We start from the raw sequence: 21,694 nt of genomic DNA on the forward strand, positions 1-21,694 counted from the left end.
ATAGTATATATAAAGGTCTATGTAGTCTATAATATCCACAAGTAATGATGGTTACTTTTTTCCTCCCCAATCCATATACAGTAACTTACTTTCTTTTTCTTGCCCTACTATACTGGCTAGGACATCACGTATAATAATGAGGAGAAGCGGTAACAGTAGACGTCCTTATCTTCATTTTAGATTTTAAAGGGCTGAATTGCTATCCCATTACTGGGTATATACCCAAAGGATTATAAATCATGCTGCTATAAAGACACATGCACACATATGTTTATTGAGGCACTATTCACAATAGCAAAGACTTGGAATCAACCCCAATGTCCATCAGTGACAGACTGGATTAAGAAAATGTGGCACATATACACCATGGAATACTATGCAGCCATAAAAAGGGATAAGTCTGTGTCCTTTGTAGGGACATGGATGCAGCTGGAAACCATCATTCTCAGCAAACTATCACAAGAACAGGAAACCAAACACCGCATGTTCTCACTCATAGGTGGGAACTGAACAATGAGATCACTTGGACTCGGGAAGGGGAACATCACACACTGGGGCCTATCATGGGGAGGGGGGAGGGGGGAGGGATTGCACTGGGAGTTATACCTGATGTAAATGACGAGTTGATGGGTGCTGACAAGTTGATGGGTGCAGCACACCAACATGGCACAAGTATACATATGTAACAAACCTGCATGTTATGCACATGTACCCTAGAACTTAAAGTATAATAATAATAAATAAATAAATAAATAAATAATAAAAAATAAAGGGCTGAGTCTATCTAATTTACCAGTTACAATTAATATTTTAGGTTAAATAACCTTTATCAGCAATTCCCAGCCTAGTTGCTAAAAGTTTTTATCTTGCCTTGAATTTTATCAAATGCTTTTTGTATTGAGAGATACTTTTTTTTTTTTTTGAGACGGAGTCTCGCTCTGTCGCCCAGGCTGGAGTGCAGTGGCGCAATCTCGGCTCACTGCAAGCTCCGCCTCCCGGGTTCACGCCATTCTCCTGCCTCAGCCTCCCGAGTAGCTGGGACTACAGGCGCCTGCCACTGCACCCGGCTAATTTTTTCTATTTTTAGTAGAGACGGGGTTTCACCATGGTCTCGATCTCCTGACCTTGTGATCCGCCCGCCTCGGCCTCCCAAAGTGCTGGGATTACAGGCGTGAGCCACATAGGTTTCTTCCCAAATTTTTTTTTTTTTTTTTTTTTGAGATGGAGTTTCACTCTTGTCGCCCAGGCTGGAGTGCAGTGGCATGATCTCAGCTGACTGCAACCTCCATCTCCCGGGTTCAAGTGATTCTCCTGCCTCAGCCTCCCAAGTAGCTGGGATTACAGGTGCCTGCCACCACGCCCAGCTAATTTTTGTATTTTTAGTAGAGACGGGGTTTCACCATGTTGGCCAGGCTGGTCTCGAACTCCTGATCTTTTATGAACACGGTAAATTAAATAATAAACATTCTGATTATACCATCCTAGATTCCGAAAATAAACACATGTGCTGAGCATGTTCATTTATTTATTTATTTTTATATAAACACAATGAGATTTAGTTTGCAAATATCTTATTAAAGACTTTTTGAATCTATATTCATTAGTGATACTGACCTATAAATTCTCTATTGCCTTTGATTTAGGTATCACAGTAGTAGTAATCTCAAAATGATATAGGAAGTTTTCCTTCTTTTTCTGTAGAATGGAGTGCATGAGATTGGGATTATCTGACCCCTGAACATATGAAAGCACCCATAAAGCCACTGCTGGCCTGGATCAGAGTTTCTCAACCATGGGCACCACTGACATTTTGAGCCAGATAATTCCTCGCTGTGAGGGGCTGTCCTGTGCACTGTAGGATGTTTAACAGCATTCTTGCCCTCCACCCAGTAGATACCAGTAGCACCTCCATTCCCAGTTGTGACAAACAGAAGTGTCTCTTGACATTTCTGGATGTCTCCAGGAAAGGGAGAGGGTGCAAAGTCACCTCTGATCGTGAACTACTGTCTTGGATTAACATCTTTAATGGTCATAAACCATTCATGGCAAGTTATTCCAGTAAACTATGCACTTCATCCAAGTCTTCAAATTTATGGGCATACAATTGTAAATAATAGTCTCATTTCCTAAATTTTCTCAGATTACTAATTATACTCCTCATTTCACTTCTAATTACCTTTCACTCATTTCTTTTCTTTTTCAATCAATCTTACCAGACTTAAGCCCATGTATTAGTCTTAAAATAAACAGCTTTTAGTTTTGTTGATTTCTTATATCTTTTTATCTTTCATTTATTGTATTCTTCAATGTATTGTTTCTTTTCTTCTATTTATCTTGCATTTACTGTTTTTGCTGTTTCTTATCTTCTTGTTTTAGACAGTTTTGTTTATCAACTTTCAATTTCTCATTGTAAGCTCTAAATATTGTTTAATATTTAATATAAATTTTATCCTTGAACTATTCAGAAATGTGTTGCTTAATTTCCCAACATGTATTATGATATGTAGAGGTATTTTAGCTATATTTTATTTCAAATTATTATTGTACTGTGGTCAGAGAACATTGTAAAATACACATTCTTAGGAATATGATGAGAATTCTCTTGCATATGATGGAAGCAGTCACCTTTTACAAATATTCCATAATGTGCAAACATCCTTATTGGATGCATGGGTCTACATTGAGCCACTGGATCAGTGTTCTTTAAACCAAAGGGTGACAACTCACTAGTAACACATAAAATGAATTTGGTTGGATGTGACCAGCACTTTTTTTAAATGAAAAAGGATAGAAATCATCAAAGTGAATTTTTTTTCACATTTTAACAACTCTGAAATCAAGTATTAATAGCTCACAGAATGACTAGCATAGCACATAGTTCAATAGCAGCAATTTTTTATTTTCTAGTACAAAAAAATCATGTAGCATATTATAATCAAAAGTGTTGTAGAGTGGCCAGGCGCGGTGGGTCACACCTGTAATCCCAGTACTTTGGAAAGCCAAGGTGGGTGGGCCACCTGAGGTAAGGAGTTCGAGACTAGCCTGGACAACATGGTGAAACACTGTCTCTACTAAAAATACAAAAATTAACCAGGTGTGGTGTCAGGTGACTGTAATCTCATCTACTTGGGAGGCTGAGGCAGGAGAATTGTTTGAACCCGGGAGGCAGAGGTTGCAGTGAGCCGAGATCACGCCACTGCACTCCAGCCTGGGTGACAAGAACAAAACTGTGTCTCAAAAATAAATAAATAAACAAAGTAAAAAATGAAAAGACAAAACCATTAGTTAAAAAAAAAAAAAATGGAAGAGACCTCTCCAGGAAACTAGATGAACGCAGATGCATGGTGCGTAGGGACGATCCACGTGGTCTAACCGGCAGTTGGAAGCACAGATCTGGAGCTCAGACGATGTACTAAACATGTTGTTTTGGTCCTCCAAAGTAAATTCAAAACAAATTAAAAAGTTAAATTTAAAAAGGAAAACCATAAAAATTAGAAAGAAATCAGAGTGAATTTAAAAAAAAAGAAAATGGAAAAGGCAACAAAAACAATTTTTAGAAGCTAGAAAGCATATGGGCAAGTGGTAATTGATTTAACAGACTCTAGAAAGCAAACTCCTAACACAGCAGTGTGAAAGCAAAAAGGCAACCCAATTTACACCTCAGGACACCCAATAAAGCAGAAATTGGTAGCACAGTATAATAAAGAGAAGACTGGCAATAGGGAGGTTTGTTCAAAGCCTGTGTAAAAAGGAGTTCTCCAGAATCCCTCCCCAGCTCTGCCCAGAAGGGCAATACCCACTCATCCCCAACTCTCCTATTGGATGATTGGAGGATTTTTCTCTGGAGAAGGTGCAACAGTGTCTTCTTTGAGGAATACCAAACTCAGCCAAAGATGGGGAAACCAAACTCAAAGAGGCTAAATAAAGAATTTCAGGCCGGGCACAGTGACTTGCACCTGTAATCCCCGCACTTTGGGAGGCTGAGGTGGGCATATTACTTGAAGTCAGGAGTTCAGGAGTTCAAGACCAGCCTGGCCAACATGGTGAAACTCCATCTCTACTAAAAATATAAAAATCAGCCAAGCGTGGTGGCGCGTGCCTGTAATCCCAGCTCCTTGGGAGGCTGAGGCAGGAGAATCACTGAAACCCGGGAGGCGGAGGTTGCAGATAGCTGAGATCTGCCACTGCACTCCAGGCTGGGGGACAAGAGCAAAACTCTATCTCAAAAAAAAAAAAAAAAAAAAGAATTTCTAACAGAAGACTGAAATCTCCATCCTCATCCCCAACTCAGCTCCCAAAATTCAAGCAGTCAGGAGTTCACCTTCAAAGCAGAGGCTCAGAGAAACCACCTCAGGGAACCCTGGGCAGCCCAGAAAGAAGGACCTGAAAGTTTAAAACTGGAATCCACCAACAAAACAGTCCAACATGTCACCCTACAGCGAACACTGCCCACATGCTAGGAGCTCAGGACAGCCTTTTAATAACCTATTTTTAACAAGAACAAACTATCTAGGACCACACTCATAGGATTCCTCCCCTAACATGAATGATAAATCCAAAGCAACAGGGGAAAGAAGCACCTGGAGGAAGACAATGCAAGAAATGGAAAAGTACTTTTTAACCATCAAAAATATTTTCAGAAAGATAACTGCTATTAAAAAGCTCCAAGGTAGGGAGCAGTGGCTCACAGCTGTCATCCCAGCAGTTTGGGAGGCTGAAGTGGGCAGATTGCTTGAGCCCAGGACTTCAAGACCAGCCTGGGCAACAAGGTAAAACCACGTCTCTACAAAAAATCCCAAAATTAGCCAGGCGCGGTGGCACGCCCCTGTAGTCCCAGCTACTTAGAAGGCTGACGTGGGAGGATCACCTGAGCCTGGAAGGTCGAGGCTGCAGTGAGCTGTGATTGTGCCACTGCACTCCAGCCTGGGTGACAGAGAGCAACCCTGTCCAAAAAATAAAAATAAAAAATAAAAAATTTAATTTTCAAAAAAGATCCACGAAACAAGAGTTGGATAATTTTTTAAAGAAATACACTCAGATAATTTTTTTTAACTTGATAATGGAAATGAAAAGCTCAATCGAAAAGTAGGAATATAAAGGTGATTAAATTTCCCAGGAAGTAGAACAAAAAAGACAAAGAAATACGAAGTAGGGTGTGTATGGATAAAACAGCCCCCACCACAGCAGGTCCCATGCAAAAGTGTAAGTTTCAGAAGATCTTAGGACTTTCATAGCCACACTACAAATGACAATCAAATGAAGCAAAGTCTTCAGAACTCTTAAGGAACATTATTTCCTACTGAGAATTTTCTATCCAGCTATCAATCCAGTGTCAGGATATACTAAAGACCTTTCAGGCATTACATGGCTTGAAAGCTACACCTCCAGTGTGACCACCTAGGGAGCTAGGAGTAGATGTATTCGCCCTAAAAGGGAGTAAACCAGAGAAGGGAAAAACATGGTATCCTGGAAACATGGGTTCCAACAGAAGAGAAAAAATCAAGGAAATCTCAAAAAAGGTTGGGAGGGAAGATTCTGAGCTGCAGCTTTGCACCAGTTGAAATGGGCAACCAGCACCGGTTACAAGAGGTCAGGTGCTCTAAGAGAGGTTTCTTCAAGAAGAAACTGATAGAATTACCTCTGCATCCGAAAATATCACAGAGAAGCTGAGCTTAGAAAAGAAATGCTGAATGAAAGTTTAATAAGAAATAAATTCATAGAAAAGTAAACATAGGAATAAACAAAACAGACATGAAATCCAGAAAAAATAAAAAATTGTGCAAGAAAGAAGTCATCATACTTCACCCTACGGCTCTAGGAGGAGGATTTACATAGTCATAATAATGAAAACCATAACTATGATACAAGGATGGAAATGCAGGAAGTCAGTCTGCTTGCGTGGGGCCAGGAGGATAAAAGAGTAAATTATTTCCTTCCGTTTGGGGAAGTTAACAAATAATGCCTAAACTTGAAAAACAAATTAAGAATTAGCATTGGAACCCTGTTATTTACACAAGTAAATACAAGAACTAACTACAAGAGGTGAAGAGGTTGCTGGGAGGACAATGAGGGGGAAATAGAGAGGAGAGAGGGATGGAGAATGGGGGCTGCTGTCATTCTTAACGTTCTTATAACTACATCCATGTTAGAGAGTAAAAAAGAAAAAAAAATTGAAAATGTCTTTATTTGGTTATTCTCCAGCTGCTCTTTTCAGCATTTGTGTATTTGATTCCTTTCTCATTTTCTACTCATATTAAACACACTTATTTTACAGATTTTGTCAGCTACTTCTGTCATCTAGAGTTTCAGGTCTAATCATGCTATCTGTATGACACTCAATCAGGGTGGCTCCTCTTCTCGGGAGTTTTCTAGTATTGGATTGTGAGCTCACCTTTGGTGGGGCTGCCTGCATGGGACACCTGCTGGGCCTTAGTCAAAGTTCTTCTGCACCTGCTTCTTTCAGGTGCTCCAGGGGTATTTCCAACCTAGGATCATGTCCATGTTACTATCTCAGCTTGAGGGCCCCCAAGCTAAGTTCAGGGTATACATTCCCAGAATGGATGCCCTGGTGTGTCTCCTAAATTCTCCTCCTGGACCTGGGCACTCATTTCCCCAGCTGCCAGGAATGATGACTGCTGATGGCCGCATCCCTTTCCCAGAACCCCCCTCCGCTGAAGGACGCTGCCTCCCCGTGGTTGTACGTGTCCCTGCGGCAGCCCACGCCAAAGACTGGTCTGGCCGCCATGCTTCACCTGGAAGCCATCTCAGCTTCCAGGTCCCTGTGGGACAAGCCTCTAAGGCAAGAACACTGCAGTTCAACCTCCCCTCTGCCAGTCCTGGCTCCCCGCAGGTGTTCTTCCTGACAGCTTCCCTCAGCCCCTCACCCCACAGCCAATAAACCTCCTGGAGGGAAGCTGAGTCTCCGAGTCTATTTCCCAGGGAATCGACCTACAAAAATTCCAAACACAAATGTACATGAGGTCAGTCTCATGGTTCTGAATTCCAGTGAAGGCTCCCCCACGCTCATCCCCTCCTCAGTCCACACAGAAATACACTGACACAGATGAGCTTTTTATTGTCTCTGGGCTGCTGGAGGTGTTTATTCTGGTCCACACTTTCATTGAAGGTAAAGTCCTTTTAAGGAATTTATTATTAGTTTCCTCTATCCGCCTGGTGCTGGCCAAAGCATTTGTTACTGACTAAATTGTGTGTCCTCAAAATTCAAATGTTGAGGCCGGGTGTGGTGGCTCACGCCTGTAATCCTAGCACTTTGGGAGGCTGAGCGGGGGCAGATCACCTGAGGTCAGGAGTTCGAGACCAGCCCGGCCAACATGGCAAAACCCTGGCTCTACTAAAAATACAAAAATTAGCCAGGCTTGGTGGCATGTGCCTGTAATCCCAGCTACTCAGGAGGCTGAGGCAGGAGAATTGCTTGAACCTGGGAGGCGGAGGTTACAGTGAGCTGAGATCATGCCACTGCACTCCAGCCTGGGCGACAGAGCAAGACTCCGTCTCAAAAAAAAAAAAAAATTCAAATGTTGATGCCCTAACCCCCAGTACCTCAAAATGCAGTTGTACTTGGAGATGGGGTCTTTAAAGAGGTAATTAAGTTAAAGTGAGGTCATTAAGGTGGGCCCTAAACCAATATGCCTGGTGTCCTCATAGTAAGAGGAAATGAGGACACAGACACACACAGAGGGACAACCACGCAAAGGCACAGGGAGAAGACGGTGATCTACGAGCCAACCAGAGAGGCCTCAGAAGAAAGCCAACCCTGCTGACACCTTGATCTTGGACTTCCCACCTTCGCCAGCGGGAAGGAGGCATGGCCGTCAGACATGGGAGAAGGTGGACAGGGAGCAAGAGTTTCCCCTGCTGGGGTTAGGAGCAGGGGTTCCCTCCCTACCTCTGGCTTCCTCTGTCCCTTCTGTTTCTCAATACTTCCGCATCTCAACCCACAGCACAAGGCACTGGGAAGTCACCTCTTGTCCAAAAGGAGCTACACCAGAAATTCACCTGACAGAGGCAATTCCTACAGGACCAAATTACAGCCCTGGGATATCCACAGACCAGAAAACCCCTTCTCAACCAACTGCTTCACAAATATGATGGGAAAAAGACTGAGAGGTAAGAGGAAAAACCCTGACAAATGTCCCAAAGGGCCCCTGCCAGCAAGGAGCCAAGCAAGAAGGGACAAGGGACCCTGGGCATGAGATGAGCCCACCTGGGGCTCACCGCCCAGCTACCCTGTGTCACCGCCATGGCTGTGCGACAGGGGCACCTAGTGCTAATGTATCCTGGCCGCGCTTCCAATTAAACGCTGTGTGAAGAAGGCACTGAGAAGGCAGGCAGGGCAGGCAGGCAGCTGCTGAGACCCCTCCCCCACTCCTGCTGGAAACAGCAGCCCACTGTGAGCGGAGACTCAGGGAGATGAGTCCTCCTAACAGCCTCAGGCGAGTCCCTGTCAATAGAAGCCTGGATGCTTCAGTCGGGGGCTGGGGGGATGCTGGGCAGTGCAGTAAGCAGGAGGGGTAAGACAATGAGCTCTTGCATCCCCACCGTTTACAAAGTTGAAGATGCTCTTTTTGTTTCCTTTGTCTGGCATCTCTACCTGCAAATGTACATCCTCAGCCTGCTGCAACCACAGTGCCCAAGCAGGGCAAAACTGACTCCAGTCCAACCAGCGTCTGAGTGTCCACTGTGTTAGCGGCTGAGAACACCGCCTGAAGAAGACGGGCCTGGTGTGGAGGAGTGCACATTAGAGCCAAAAGCAATAACAAGATGATTCAAGTATCGTGCATCGAGTTCCCGATCTATGGGTGTCCATGGGGCTATGGGGGAAGGGAGGCATTCCAATCAGCCTGGAAGGCTTCCCAGAAAAGGTGATCTTTCATCTTGATCTTGAGGGATAAGTAAACTTTTGCTAGAAAAAGAAGCATGGAGGTCAGGAACCAAAGGCATCTGAGATGAAGGGAAGAGCAGGTACATGGGTTTGGGGCAAGAAACAGGACACAGCCTGTGGTGCCCGCAAGGAGCCTCTGGGGGCTGCAGCCGGCAGTGCATGGGGATGGGAGGAGGTGAAGCCAGCCAGGAAGAAGGGGACAAGATCATGAGGGACCTCATCGTAAGCAAAGTGGCCTGTCTGAAATACGCTTCCGCATTCCATGTGCTGTCTGAGCTCACAGCACAGAGGGTGACAGGTACAGAATCCCTGATCACGTGGCTACAGGGTATGAAGGCAGAATGTAGAGGGAGGGAGAGTTGTCAGGGCAAGGTTCCCAAACCGCTGGTCTGCCTGTTCCTCCCTCCTGGTCTCCACCTCTCAGAAGCAGCCTCCGGGTTTATCGTCCCGAGCACACCCACGGGGAGCACACTATCCCTCAGAACACCGCCAGGATGTGGCTCTCAAACTTCCTGCCCACATCCCCCGGCCCCTGCACCATTGCTTGCTTCAGCGGCGGCAGCCGGACGCTTGGCAGGAAAATATTCCTGCAGATTCTCCACAATCGTTCCACCTCATACGAGGAGGTGGACACAGGAGCTTGTCAAGAGGCCTGGGGCTGTGAAAAGTCCAGCAAGGATTAGATGCCACATCTGACATGAGGAGCGGCCAGAAGTGTATGCAGGCAGCATGCCCAGGCCTGGACATGCATAGAAAATGTCTTGAAGAGCAGTTAAGACACTGGTAACAAAGGTTGCCGGCAGGAGAGAGAGACTTTAGGACAGGACAGAGATTTGGACTGTGCTCCTTTGGTCTCAGGAATTTTTATCTTGTGTACATTCTGCTTTTTTCAGTAAAATAAATACATGACCAGCAAACTACACAAAGGATCATTCCACACGCAGAATGTCGGCTGCACGGTTAAGGTCTTGGGGCACGGAAGTATTTCAGGAGTAGGGGAAACAGGCGAGTTTAGGGACACGGGCAGAAGCGACAAGGGCTTCACAGCCTTCGTGCATGGAGGAGGGCACAAAGGGAAGAACTGTGATGAAGGAAACGGGCAGTGTCATGGATAAAACTGCTCTGCGGGAACGGGCGCCTGCAGTTGGTAAGGCCTCTTTGGGGAGGGGAGTTGTCAGTGAGGAGGCTGTCCTGTGAGATCCGTGAGATGGGCTGCCCAAAGGACGTGGGCTCCAGTCCCAAGGAGAAGAAGTTTGAGGAAAAAAAGGGGGGCAAAAGTCAGGGCAGACCAGACCTTTTTTGTTTGTTTGTTTGTTTGTTTTTTGAGACAGAGTCTCCCAGGCTGGAGTGCAATGGCGTGATCTCAGCTCACTGCAATGCTGCCTCCCCTGTTCAGGTGATTCTCCTACTTCAGCCTCCCGAGTAGCTGGGATTACAGGCATGCACCACCACACCTGGCAAATTTTTGTATTTTTAGTAGAGACAGGATCTCACCATGGCTGATCTCATGGTGTGGCCAGGCTGGTCTCAAACTCCTGACCTCAAATGATCCACCCGCCTCAGCCTCCCAAAGTGCTGGGATTACAGGCATGAGCCACTGTGCCTGGCCAAGGCCAGACCTTTAAGGCCACTGCAACTACGTCCGTGTTACTCTCAGCACACCAGAAAGTGCCTGAAGCGTCTTATGTCTTTTCCGTCTCCCAGTGTGTCTGTCAGATGAGAGAACACCTAAGAAAGTTCTCAAACATTTTTTGCTGAGTTTACAGAAGAATCATGCAATTTCATTTTATCTCTCAACTATTAGTCTCATAATTTAGAAAGAATAAAAATACATATCTTACCATTTTTAAGGGTTAAGAGTTTACATTAAAATGAAATAAATTATTTTAAAATATCCACATCTAAAAAGAAAATCACTCCTTTCCAAGGTGTTTTTCTAGTTCTTAAATCTACAGCTGCACCTTATTTATTTGTTTATTTATTTATTTATTTATTTACTTTGAGACAGAGTCTTGCTCTGTCGCTCAGGCTGGAGTGCAGTGGCATGATCCTTGCTCACTGCAACCTCCGTCTCCTGGGTTCAAGCGATTCTCCTGCCTCAGCCTCCCGAGTAGCTGGGACTACAGGCACACACCACCACACCAGGCTAATTTTTGTATTTTCTTTTTAGTAGAGACAGGGTTTCACCATATTGGCCAGACTGCTCTCAAACTCCTGACCTCATGATCTGCCCGCCCCGGCCTCCCAAAGTGCTGGGATTACAGGTATGAGCCACTGCTCCCGGTCAGCTGCACCTAGTTTTTGAGTGAGCTTTTTCTGAGAAGATCAGGGTTTGGAGTACTTCTTTAATGGAGCTGTGTATCTTAGGAAAGGTTTTCCCCTGAGAATGTTTCAAATATGCCTTCGTTTCCCACAGAACATGCATTGAGTGCCTAAAAATTAACTTGCACTCAAACCTGATAAACAGAGTCAGAATGCATTTTCCTAAATCACTGTGACAAAGATATCAATGATGTCAAAACCCTGAGTTTTGAAACAGAACTTCTGTTCTCTTTCTAGCTTCATTATTAGAACAGACTTTTTTTCACATTTGTTCATAACAGGATTGCCATTTTCCATGCTGCCTACCGATTATAAACAGAATGAATTTTAAAACCAAACTAGAGCTCTCTCTGAAATAGTCAAGATGTATTACCATCTGGTTTTATATCAGCATTTGAACAGATCCAAAATCACTACAGTACCAAGTATCATCAAAAATAGTTCACATTAAAAAATAGTTCATGTCCCTCTCAAAGCATACTCAAGGCACAAACTTCGAAAGTCCACCTAATTTTTCAAACTATCCTAGACATGTGAATGCCAACCATAATTACATATGTGATTTATAACAAATAACTCAGTAATACTGACGTAAGCTAGTTTTATCATCAGATCTTTTAGAAACTACTAACTTGAGAAGACATGGTATATTGATTACCTGGAAGCGTATAGGAGATGAAGGGTAACAATCTTTAACTTGTAAACCACAAATAAAATTTTAAGGCTCCCCAACCATCTGAATGGACCTCTCTTCTCAGCCAAGGGTACTCCAAAGTTAACCTGAAAACCTGTTTCCAGCCGTGATGGGAAAGGGGACTCAGAGGACACTCACTGTACCCGCCTCCTTTCTGGAATTCAGGAAAAGCTGACCAGCATTAGCATCAATGCAGATATTAAGTCTGATAAGAAACATTTACAGTCTGTTCTCTCTGAAGTCTGCTATCTGGAGGCTTCATCTGCATGATAAAACTCTGGTCTCCATAATCCCTTATCAGAATCCAGAGATTCATTTTTATTGATTCCAGGTGTTTAGATAATAACTTAAGTCTTTCAACCAATTGCCAAACAGAACAGTTTTTAATCTACCTATAACCTGGAAGTCATCCACTTCCAGTTGTCCCAACTTTCCAGATCAAATCAGTATACATCTTACAAATATTCATTGATATATCATGTCTCCCTAAAGAGTATCAAAGCAAGCTGCACCCCAACCACCTCAGACACATGTTTTCAGACCTCCTGAGACTGTGTCACAAGCGCGTCCTTAACCGAGGCAAAATAAACTTTCTTAACTGATTGAGACCTGTCTCAGAGACTTTCAGGTTCACAACCTACAATGTACATGTCAGGTAAAAATACGAATCTTTCCAGTTGACCGAGAAGAAGAGGTGTGCCCCCCAACTTGTATCTACCCTCCTCATTTCCAAACTCCAAAGAGCCCACAGCATTTCTTCAGAAGATACTCAGCTAAAAATCAGTAACCATGATTACATAAATAGAAAATGGCAGCTAAGGAGGTGAAGACAGGAACTCCAGCTGACCCCAGGAGATGTGACTCCAAGACAACTCCCTTAGCAAGAGAATGGCCATAGGATGACCCGATTACCCCCCAAAATTGTAATTGTTTATAAAATATATGAGATGTCGGCCTTGTATGTAAATCTTCAGGTAGAATTTATCATTTTCCAAGAAATATTGTCCTTCCACCTAACTAAAAAAAAAAAAAAAAGTTTTAAAAAACCTCTCAGTTCATTTATTTGTCTTGAGTTCTGATTCCATGCAAGGATGGATGATCTTCCTGCCCCAAATTTTTCACCATCCAACAGTAGCAAGAAGCCACGTCCATAAACACAGTCGCTTTCTCTTCATCATGATTAACACTCCCGCCAACACACGTACACACACACAACACACATGCACACATGCACACACTCCAAAACTTCTCCGCCACACCAAAGCATCATATACAGTAATTCTACAGCAATCCTCTTAAAAATACCAATTGATTCAATTCAGCCATTTCACTGGTTTGGACAGAGGTGCAGGAAGTCAGAGCACTGCGTTTCATCCATCTCTGTTAACTACCTCCTTCCTTGAAGAGTACGACTGGAAGTTTTTGTGACACTTTACAAAAATCTTTATTGCCATTTTTGAAATGTTCCCTTTTTCTTTAGACACTAATTTAAACATAACTTCGAAAGTCAGTTTATATTGCTTAATCTCTATTTATTTCCATTCAAAACTAGGAAAAGAATTTCACAAAAGTCTGGCACCATATAAATGATGCTTTGGAAGAGATTTTTAAATACTGCATATTAGAAATACATTTAGGAAACTAAATAGTAAAATCAACAACCCTAACAACACAATCAGAGACCACATCAAGGGTTTAAAAATGAAACACAAACACACACACAAACACTAAAGCTACTCTGTAGTTAAAGTGGAGGAAAATACAATTCACCTTCTACATTTTTTGGTTTGACTAAACCAGAACAAACTGTAAGTAACGTGAGAACAAATTGAATGTACTATAGCTAACACAAATCATGATATTATATGCCAATACCAACATTTTATTGGCTAGAAGTTAGAGGATTTAAATTAAATACTTGCTGCAAAGAAGGTGTAAAATCATTTTTAAAAGAAAAAGAAAGAGAAGCCCTTCCCACAAAGCAACCTTCTAGTTCTGTATGCACTATGCAACTGTCTTTCTTTATTAAAGGAAAGGAACAACGGTTTTAAGATAACCCAACTGATCAGGTGTAACATGTGAAATCAAAATTTCCTCATAATTTTTGTCTATGATGAGACTTAAGTACAGCAAATGTAATATCACTCTCCTAGAAGAAAGACTTGCCCAATATTTCTTCACATTCAGTCTTCATTCAGACACCCACGTGATAAATCAAAACAGCTTTATCAGGCACATGGACGCGTCTGAGTTACTATTATTCTGTTTGTAAATCGCCTCCCTTCATTCCTTTCCTTTTTCTTTACATATGCAAATTATGGTGTCTGATCCAAAGTCCTCCACCAGCCACCGCAACCAAATTATCCCTTAGGGACATCAATCCAGCTTGTTATTCTTGTTTCAGCTTTTAAAAAGTGGGGGCAAGGGGAAGGAGTAGCTATTTTCAGGAATCAGAATTCCCCTTCATTAGATTTCTGGCTCACTGGTAAAAAATGTTGATACTCGGGAATGCATTGCCCTCCACTTCTAAATGTTTGGCTGTTTTAGAGCCAAGATATGGTACAGTCTTTCCAATATAAATTGCTTCAAGTAATATATGCCTAGTTTTGCAGGGAGCATTTGGTCAAATTGTAATACTCCCTCTTGGGAGCCAACCCCAACTTCCAGCAGCAGATCTAACCTTGCAGAATAGAATTTTCAGCAACACGCACACATAGCTTGTCTTCTAGCAGACATGGGTTTTTTTTCTCCTAATCTGAGGGTTGTCACAGGAGACACCTTGTGTGATGCCTATCACTGAGAAAATAGATCTTTCTGTTAGGTAAGAAATTCGTCACAAAATGCAGTCTTTTCCCTAGCATCAAAACACACACACACACACACACACACACACAAACCACTCGGGTTTCTACCAAGGTTGAGCTGTAACTGACACTGCTTAGGCTTGTGAGTCACTGCACAATTCATAAGAATAAATAGCACATGTACATTTCCATAGGCTGCAAAATGTTAGTCGAGAAGACACATGCCATCGGCCTTCCTAACCCCCAAACAGGATTATCTGGCAGAAACTCTTCCACTTCCTTAGTTTTTCTTAATTGCAATACATGGTTTTGTTTCATGGCCACCGAAAACTTGAGAGAAGACCCTCCCATTACCCTTTCACTAAAATGTGCATAGGATTTTCCTCCAAGCCTTACACAGATACGATCAGGGAAAAGGAGAGGGCTCACTGCAATATTGCACCCATCTTCTTGCATTAGGCTCAAAATAAGAATCTTAAGGATATATATGTGTCATGTGTCAGCCCAAGCTGAAGGCATCCAGCAAGAGTATTTTCACTATTCAGCTAGCAGCCAGCATCTACTTCCGCAAGCCTGCATACTGATGAGAGCCAAGGCTCCCAGTCACTCTCCACCTCATCTTCTTACCAGTCTTTCCTCTGCAGAGGAGACAAGCTACTTTACTAATTTATAAGTCCTCTGACTATCCAACCATCTAAAAAAATTTACTCATCAATAATAGTCAACTAAAAGCAAAAGCACATCCCACAGGAATTAGAGAATAAAACAGGCAACGGCAGCACATATTGGCCGACGAGACCCTTGATACTCACTAAAGGCAGCCACCGCGAGGGCCAGGGTGACAATGATGGAGAACCAGGACACCCACAATGCCTTCTTCCTGTAGTTCTGGGCTTCGTGAGGTTTCAGGCGGGTGCTGCTTTCTAGTAAGCCTGACAAAAACAAGGAGAAAGGGAAGTTAGACATTTCCTTACTAAGAAACCCACAGCGAAAGCTGCAATTTCTTACCCAAAGATTGCAAACTAACAGCCCGTGGGCCAAGATGTGTTTTGTTTGGCCCACACTGTGTTTTAACAATTAGAAGATTTCACATGAAAATCAAGCTTTCTGGCACCCCTTGAAAAATCACAGGCTCTGACAATATGGGCCGCGTATTTCTGCAGGGTAAGAGCAGCTGTCCTCTTTCGAAGATCTCCACAGACCCCACCACTCCTTAACATATCACACCAGGCCACTCCTTTGGCCCTGTGTTAAGTTGCTTGGCCTCAGGTAGATGCTGTTCCTGCCCACAAGGCCCTTCTGTTAGGAAAACAGCACAAACCACCCACATTCAGCGGGTCTTCAGGCTCCTCAGCTGTGAGCACTGATTTGCATTGATTCACCAGCACAGTCCCAACTGGTGGACTGGGTTTTGCCCAAAGCAAAGAGTCAGTCTACAAATGACCTCACTGCTCCCCCAACAATCAGCAGGAGAAGAACCATTTCTCTTTAACCACATCCAGCAAGAGCCTCCAGGCCCAAATTATAAGCCAAGTCTCCTTCCCTCCTTTTTCTGTTCTATAGTATACACATCCTTTTTAGCAAGCACATGTCAAAAAATTCTCAGAATGTTAAAGTGGGGCAAACCTACTAAAACTAGAGGTAGCTTCCGAGGTAGGCCATGTATAAGACAAGTTTTATTTTTATCTCCTACGCTTTCAACATGGAGAGTCCTCGACAACAGAAATTCATGACAATTCCCAGGCAATGCCCACAACTGCCTGGGGTCAAAGACTAAAATGTCTTCAGAATGATCTTGATTTATATGTTTATCCTTCTCCTTTGACTATAGATCATATACAGCATCTCTTAGTTGCACAGAGCACCAGATTTTCAGCCATGCATTTACATAAACAGGAGCTTATTACACCATCTCTGATGAAACAACCCACAACACAACTTTCAGAGGCTGAGCAGCCTCATCAGAGCAGCTCCAAAGAATGAACAAATTGGTAATGAAAGCTCAGGTGCCAATTTGTAAAATATCACACAGTGTGAGACATACCACACCTACGCATCACGTAGAAGACACCATCTCATTCATCCAACTGGGTACCACAGTAAGCCTCTGGTTGCCAAAAACTGCATCCTGACCAAAAGTTAAAACCAGGACCCTGCTAAAGCTTTTCAGTTCCATTTATAACCCAGACTCAAGCATCGCTGAACAAGTCCTGAGCGAAACAAGCCAGAATGTCAAGAAGGTTGGTGAGTGAGCCCAGCTCACAGCCTAGAGATTTTTAAATAATTGAAACCTACAGGCTTACATAGAATCAAAGGTAGATGAAATGCAAATGTGAGGCATAAACGCCATCACCATCCTCTCTCTGGAAATCTCCCCAAACCTTCCTTCGTGAGTGGACTTGGATGGAAAAGATAAATACCTTCTCTCTTGTCAAATTCTGCCCAGGTACAAGGAATTTAAATAAAAATATAGCAGGCCCCTTTGTCTATATCTTCCTTGGCTGCCAAAAACCACCCTATTCCAGTTTTCAACTGTACAATCACCAGTTATAGCCCTATCCTAGAACGAGCAGATTCCATGCACCCTTAATAATTTATGTCCCTTTTCCCAAATGATATAAAAATATTCCTTTCATCATGGCCAACTGATTTTCAGGATAAGTGAAGTTATAACATTTAGGTACTGCCTCAAATAAGCAGTTTGTTTGCTAGGTATTTTGACAGCAACGATCTCCAGATTGTCATGCACTGAGGTAAAAACAAGGTTCCTTTGAGAACTAGATTTCATGTGCTAAGAGGAATGACAATCATGCCCATTTTCTCTTCAGCCACATAACATTTATTTTTCCATCCAAAGTCAGCTAGTTTCAATAATATAACTGGTCCTGACCACGCATGCGGACCAATCTACATGCTTCACCCACCAGTGAAACAGCAGCCCCCTGGAGGAGTTTCAGATGACAGCCCAGGACAGCTGGACTGTCCCACTAAGGTGACATTTGGGACTTCTCGGCATTACGACCAGTACTTCTTCCCCAGATCTGAGCCTGTGTGTGCCTCCCCCGTGAGATTTTTAAAATTAAAAAATAAAATGGAATAAGTACAATGGGAAGACTGTCCAAAAATGGAAGGACTTTCCCATTTCTATTCAACCTTTTCTTATTTTCTGCTGACTTTCCTTTCTCAAAATATAGCCCATCCTAAGAATGGAAAACTGTACTCCTCAAGGGGAAGTGGAGTATGATGATGTATAAAGACTCAGTTCCTAGTGAACGTTTCATACACAGGTACCTCCACACATGTTGGATGCAGGCACACTCACAAGTCACAAAGATGTAGCGAGAATTCCTAATGTTTTCAGGAAGCTGTGCCTTAAAGCTGGAAGAAAGGCAGCCTGAAGAGACAGGACAGCCTAGAGAAGCTATGACAGGCCTCAGATTTGCAGGCAGGGCTGGATCATCCCTACCCATAGTTGGCCCCCATATTTGAATTTCTAAACTCACTCAAATTTCACATATTTGCAATTTTGGCCTGGGAATACTAAGCATAGTACTAATGAGGGACTGATCCTTTATTTATTTTGGAGAGGGGAAAGGTACAAATACATTTGGAGAGGCTGAAGCCATCAGTTATTTCTACACTAGTATGCATTAGTTCCAATTCCTTTCTCCTAAGTTTGTCAAGCTTGAACTCTCTGAAGAAAGGGAAATTTTTGTTAGATGGGGAAGTAGTGGGAAATGCTCACACATATAATTATCTAAGGCTAAGCTGGGCCCTAAGGTTATGGACAGAATGATGGGAAAATACTTGTGGGGAGAAGAATAGGTATTCAAGGGGGATGGGAAGAATGATTAAGATAAACCTGGCCTAATTTTTGTGTTTAGTCCCCAAAGGTCTTAGGCCACAGAGCTCTTGCTCCTTGAACTTTAAGCTCAACCAGATGGCACTGCAGTTACTGACGTTCCGAGCTAGCTAGGTTTCTGAGAACCAGCCTACATTGCTTGTAAGGGGTGAATGCCTCCAAAGTCTCAAAACACTAGATTTTAAAGCAAACCTTTGCAGAGAGTTAGCCGTGGTCTGGAACCACATCCTGATAGCTCCAAAGGGAGTTAGGACAAAAGAGAATGCCAAATACAGGTGCAGGTCCGAGGTACCCCTCAACCCCTCTACAGACAGCCTATAGGTATTTAGGCCTGAAAGAAAGCAAGCCAAGCAGGATGCAGAGACACACAGCAGGCAAGTGCTGAGGCTTCCACCTCCCCAGTTCCTCTCACCAGCAGGAAAGAGGTAGCTGCACTCAACCCATTCCCAAAGGATATAAAAATCAATATTGGAAAAATGCAGCCCCATAAGAAAAGAAAATAACACAAAAAACAAACACAACATCCCACAATAAACCTCCCCAGGTAACGTTCTGGTTTACTTAACAAAAATCACTTATTCACCGCATACTGGTTGCCATCAGGAAGAGGTCAAACAAAAGAATGTCACATTGACGTTCAGCTCTCAATGCCACACAGCACCGGGTTCTTTGGGGAATAGGGTTCCTCCTAACAGAGAGGCTGTGTGTGATATGCCACGCTCTCAAACAGTGACAGTTTACAAACAGTCAATGCTTTCATGCTATCACATAATGGAAAATGAAATTCCGTTGACCAGAGAAAAATAACCTTAAGAATGAATTCAGAAGGGCTTTTCACACTTGAACATGAACTACAAAATGATGCTAAATATGAACTCACCCTAGCACTGTTTTCCCTCCTATTATTTTGTGGGGTAGGGAGAAACAGGCCAGCTCTTACAGATGACCTGCAATGCTACAAAAATAAGCTCAACCCAGGCTTCTGTCTTTCTTCAATATGGAATTTTTAAATCCTACAGTATTAGCTGGAGAGGGGCAAAGGTAATGAACACACCCTATAATAAAAGTGAGAGGTTTTGCTCCGTGCTCGTGATGTCCCCTGTCCTCACCTCTTAAATGGAATCTAGTTCTGTGAGAACAGGGGGAGAAACTGCAACAGAGGTGCAGAATTCGTTGCCACTGGAGCAGCTCCAGTTCTCGCTGAGCATCTAGGCGGATTCTCTGGGAACTGCCGTTTCCATGTCATTTTATTTCACATGCTACAGTTTAGAATTTCTAAGGAGAAAGAGATCGTGCATCCGAACACTAAACCGGAATAAAAATGTACAGGAGATACTAAGAATAGGACAAAAACCTGCTAAGTCTAAAATATATAAACCCGCCACAGCCAACAAAATAAGGCTTCCAAGAAAAGGGGGTGGAGGTGCAAAGAGCCGGCTTCCCCTGAAGGGCCTGGCTGCAAGAATCCCGCTTTGGCCACTAAGCGGTTTTAGCAGAACCACAGATTCGTTCTGAGGGGGACAATTTGGATTCGGATTCAGCAAGAAGCAGAAAAGGTGCAGACGCGGCCAAGAACAGGGCTCCCTCTGCAAAGAATCCAAGCCCAAAGGAAACGCGGAAGGGATGGAGGAGAGAGACGCGGGAATGAGGAGGGAGTCTCTCCCGTCCTACGCTGGCGACTCAAGGGGGCATCGGCAGTCGGTGGGAGGCAGAGTGTGGTCTCCCAGCAGAGGCACGTGTGCGGACCTCCAGGCCAGTGTCAGTGGAGGGGGGCTCTGAAGGGTCTGCAGACGCGCCCTCCGGAACCATCAGGTTTCAGTGGCATCTATCCAGATGAGGTTGGTGGCCCAAATCCAAATGTCCCATTCCTCTGCCCTATCATCAGACGACGGGGCAGGGACCCACTGTGACCCGGGTCCGCAGTGAGAGTCGGGGACCGCCCGAGACCAGAGGCCGCCCGAGTCTCGGCTCACTCCCCTCCTTGCGCCCTTCGCCGGGGCGGGCAGCCGGGCGGTCGCCGAGAGACATCTCGCGGCTACACCCGCAAGGGACTTCCCGCAGGGAAGTTCTCCCAGGCAGCCGGCGGGGCCGCAGGGGACTACGGAAAGGAGGATGCAACGAGCCCGGGTCCCTCCGAGCTGAGTAGGGCCCGCAGTGGCCCAGGAGCGCTCGGTTCCGAACGCAAAAAAATGCCTCCCGCAAACTTTTCCCGTGGGCGCCGGAGGGCCTGGAGCTGGCGGAGAGCAGGGCGCGAGTCCAGACGGGGTCGGCCTGAAGGCAGCCGGCGTCTGGGCTTCGAGGGAAGGAACCGCAGCCGAGGCGGTGCCGGCCGCAGAAGGTGGGGCTGCCGCTCTCGGCTCGCGGCGCTCTAGCCGGGAAGTCAGGGCTCCGTGCCCCCGCGCGCTCCGAGCCCCGCGCCCGGCCCAGCGCAGCCCGCGAGTGGGGAGAGGCGGGCCCCGAGCAGCCGCCCCCGTCGCCGGCAGGGCCCGGCGGCGCGCGCTCACCTCGGTCCTCCAGCCCGTCGCTGAACTGGCCGCTCTCGCTGATCCGCACCTGCCGCTCCTCCTCCAGCTGGGGCTGCTCGCGCGCCGGGGAGCTCAGCGGGGCCGGGCCGGGGGCGGCGGCCGGGGGCGCGTGGCCCCGGGGCGGCGGCGGGACGGCGGGCCCCTGGGAGCTGCGGCGCTGGATGCCCGCGGCCGGCTGCATGGCGCGGGGCTGCGGATCCCGGCGGCGGCGACGACGAGCGCGGCGGGGACTCGAGTCAGAAGTGCGAGGCGCCGCGGCTCAGGCGGGCGCAGGAGCGGACGGACCGGCCGCGTGGACAGCGAGGGAGGGCTGGCGGGCGCCGCGGAGTGGAGGTGCACGGGCGGGGGCGGGGACGAGCGGAGAGCCGCGCGGCTCCGCGGCCGGTGGCGGAGGCTGGGGCCGCGTTGTCGCCGCCGCGCTCCGCCCCTGGGGGCAGGTGCGGGCGGCAGGGACCCGCCCCGAGGCCCGGGCGCGGGAGCCGGCGCACCGAGGCGGACGAGAGGGAGGCACCCAGCGTGGGGACCCACAGCGGGCCCCGGCAGAGCTTGGCTAGGGCGTAGCGGGGACCCGCCCCATCTGCGCCG

The 21,694-nt window shown here is 45.4% G+C and overlaps 1 protein-coding gene across 1 annotated transcript in view; it reads right to left on the reverse strand.

Annotated features, from left to right (window-relative positions):
* The window catches only part of TMEM163 (transmembrane protein 163), a 258,611-nt gene extending 237,168 nt beyond the window's left edge, over positions 1 to 21,443 (reverse strand). Inside the window, exons 1-2 of the mRNA XM_017947890.2 lie at positions 21,089 to 21,443; positions 15,535 to 15,654 (exon numbers count right to left, since the gene is read on the reverse strand). Coding sequence (XP_017803379.1) covers positions 15,535 to 15,654; positions 21,089 to 21,290 — 322 coding nt within the window. The 5' untranslated portion in view covers positions 21,291 to 21,443. The remainder of the gene's footprint in view (positions 1 to 15,534; positions 15,655 to 21,088) is intronic.
* Between the last annotated feature and the right edge of the window lie 251 nt (positions 21,444 to 21,694).

Source organism: Papio anubis, chromosome 10 (assembly GCF_008728515.1).
Source record: "Papio anubis isolate 15944 chromosome 10, Panubis1.0, whole genome shotgun sequence".
NCBI classification, from domain to species: domain Eukaryota; kingdom Metazoa; phylum Chordata; class Mammalia; order Primates; family Cercopithecidae; genus Papio; species Papio anubis.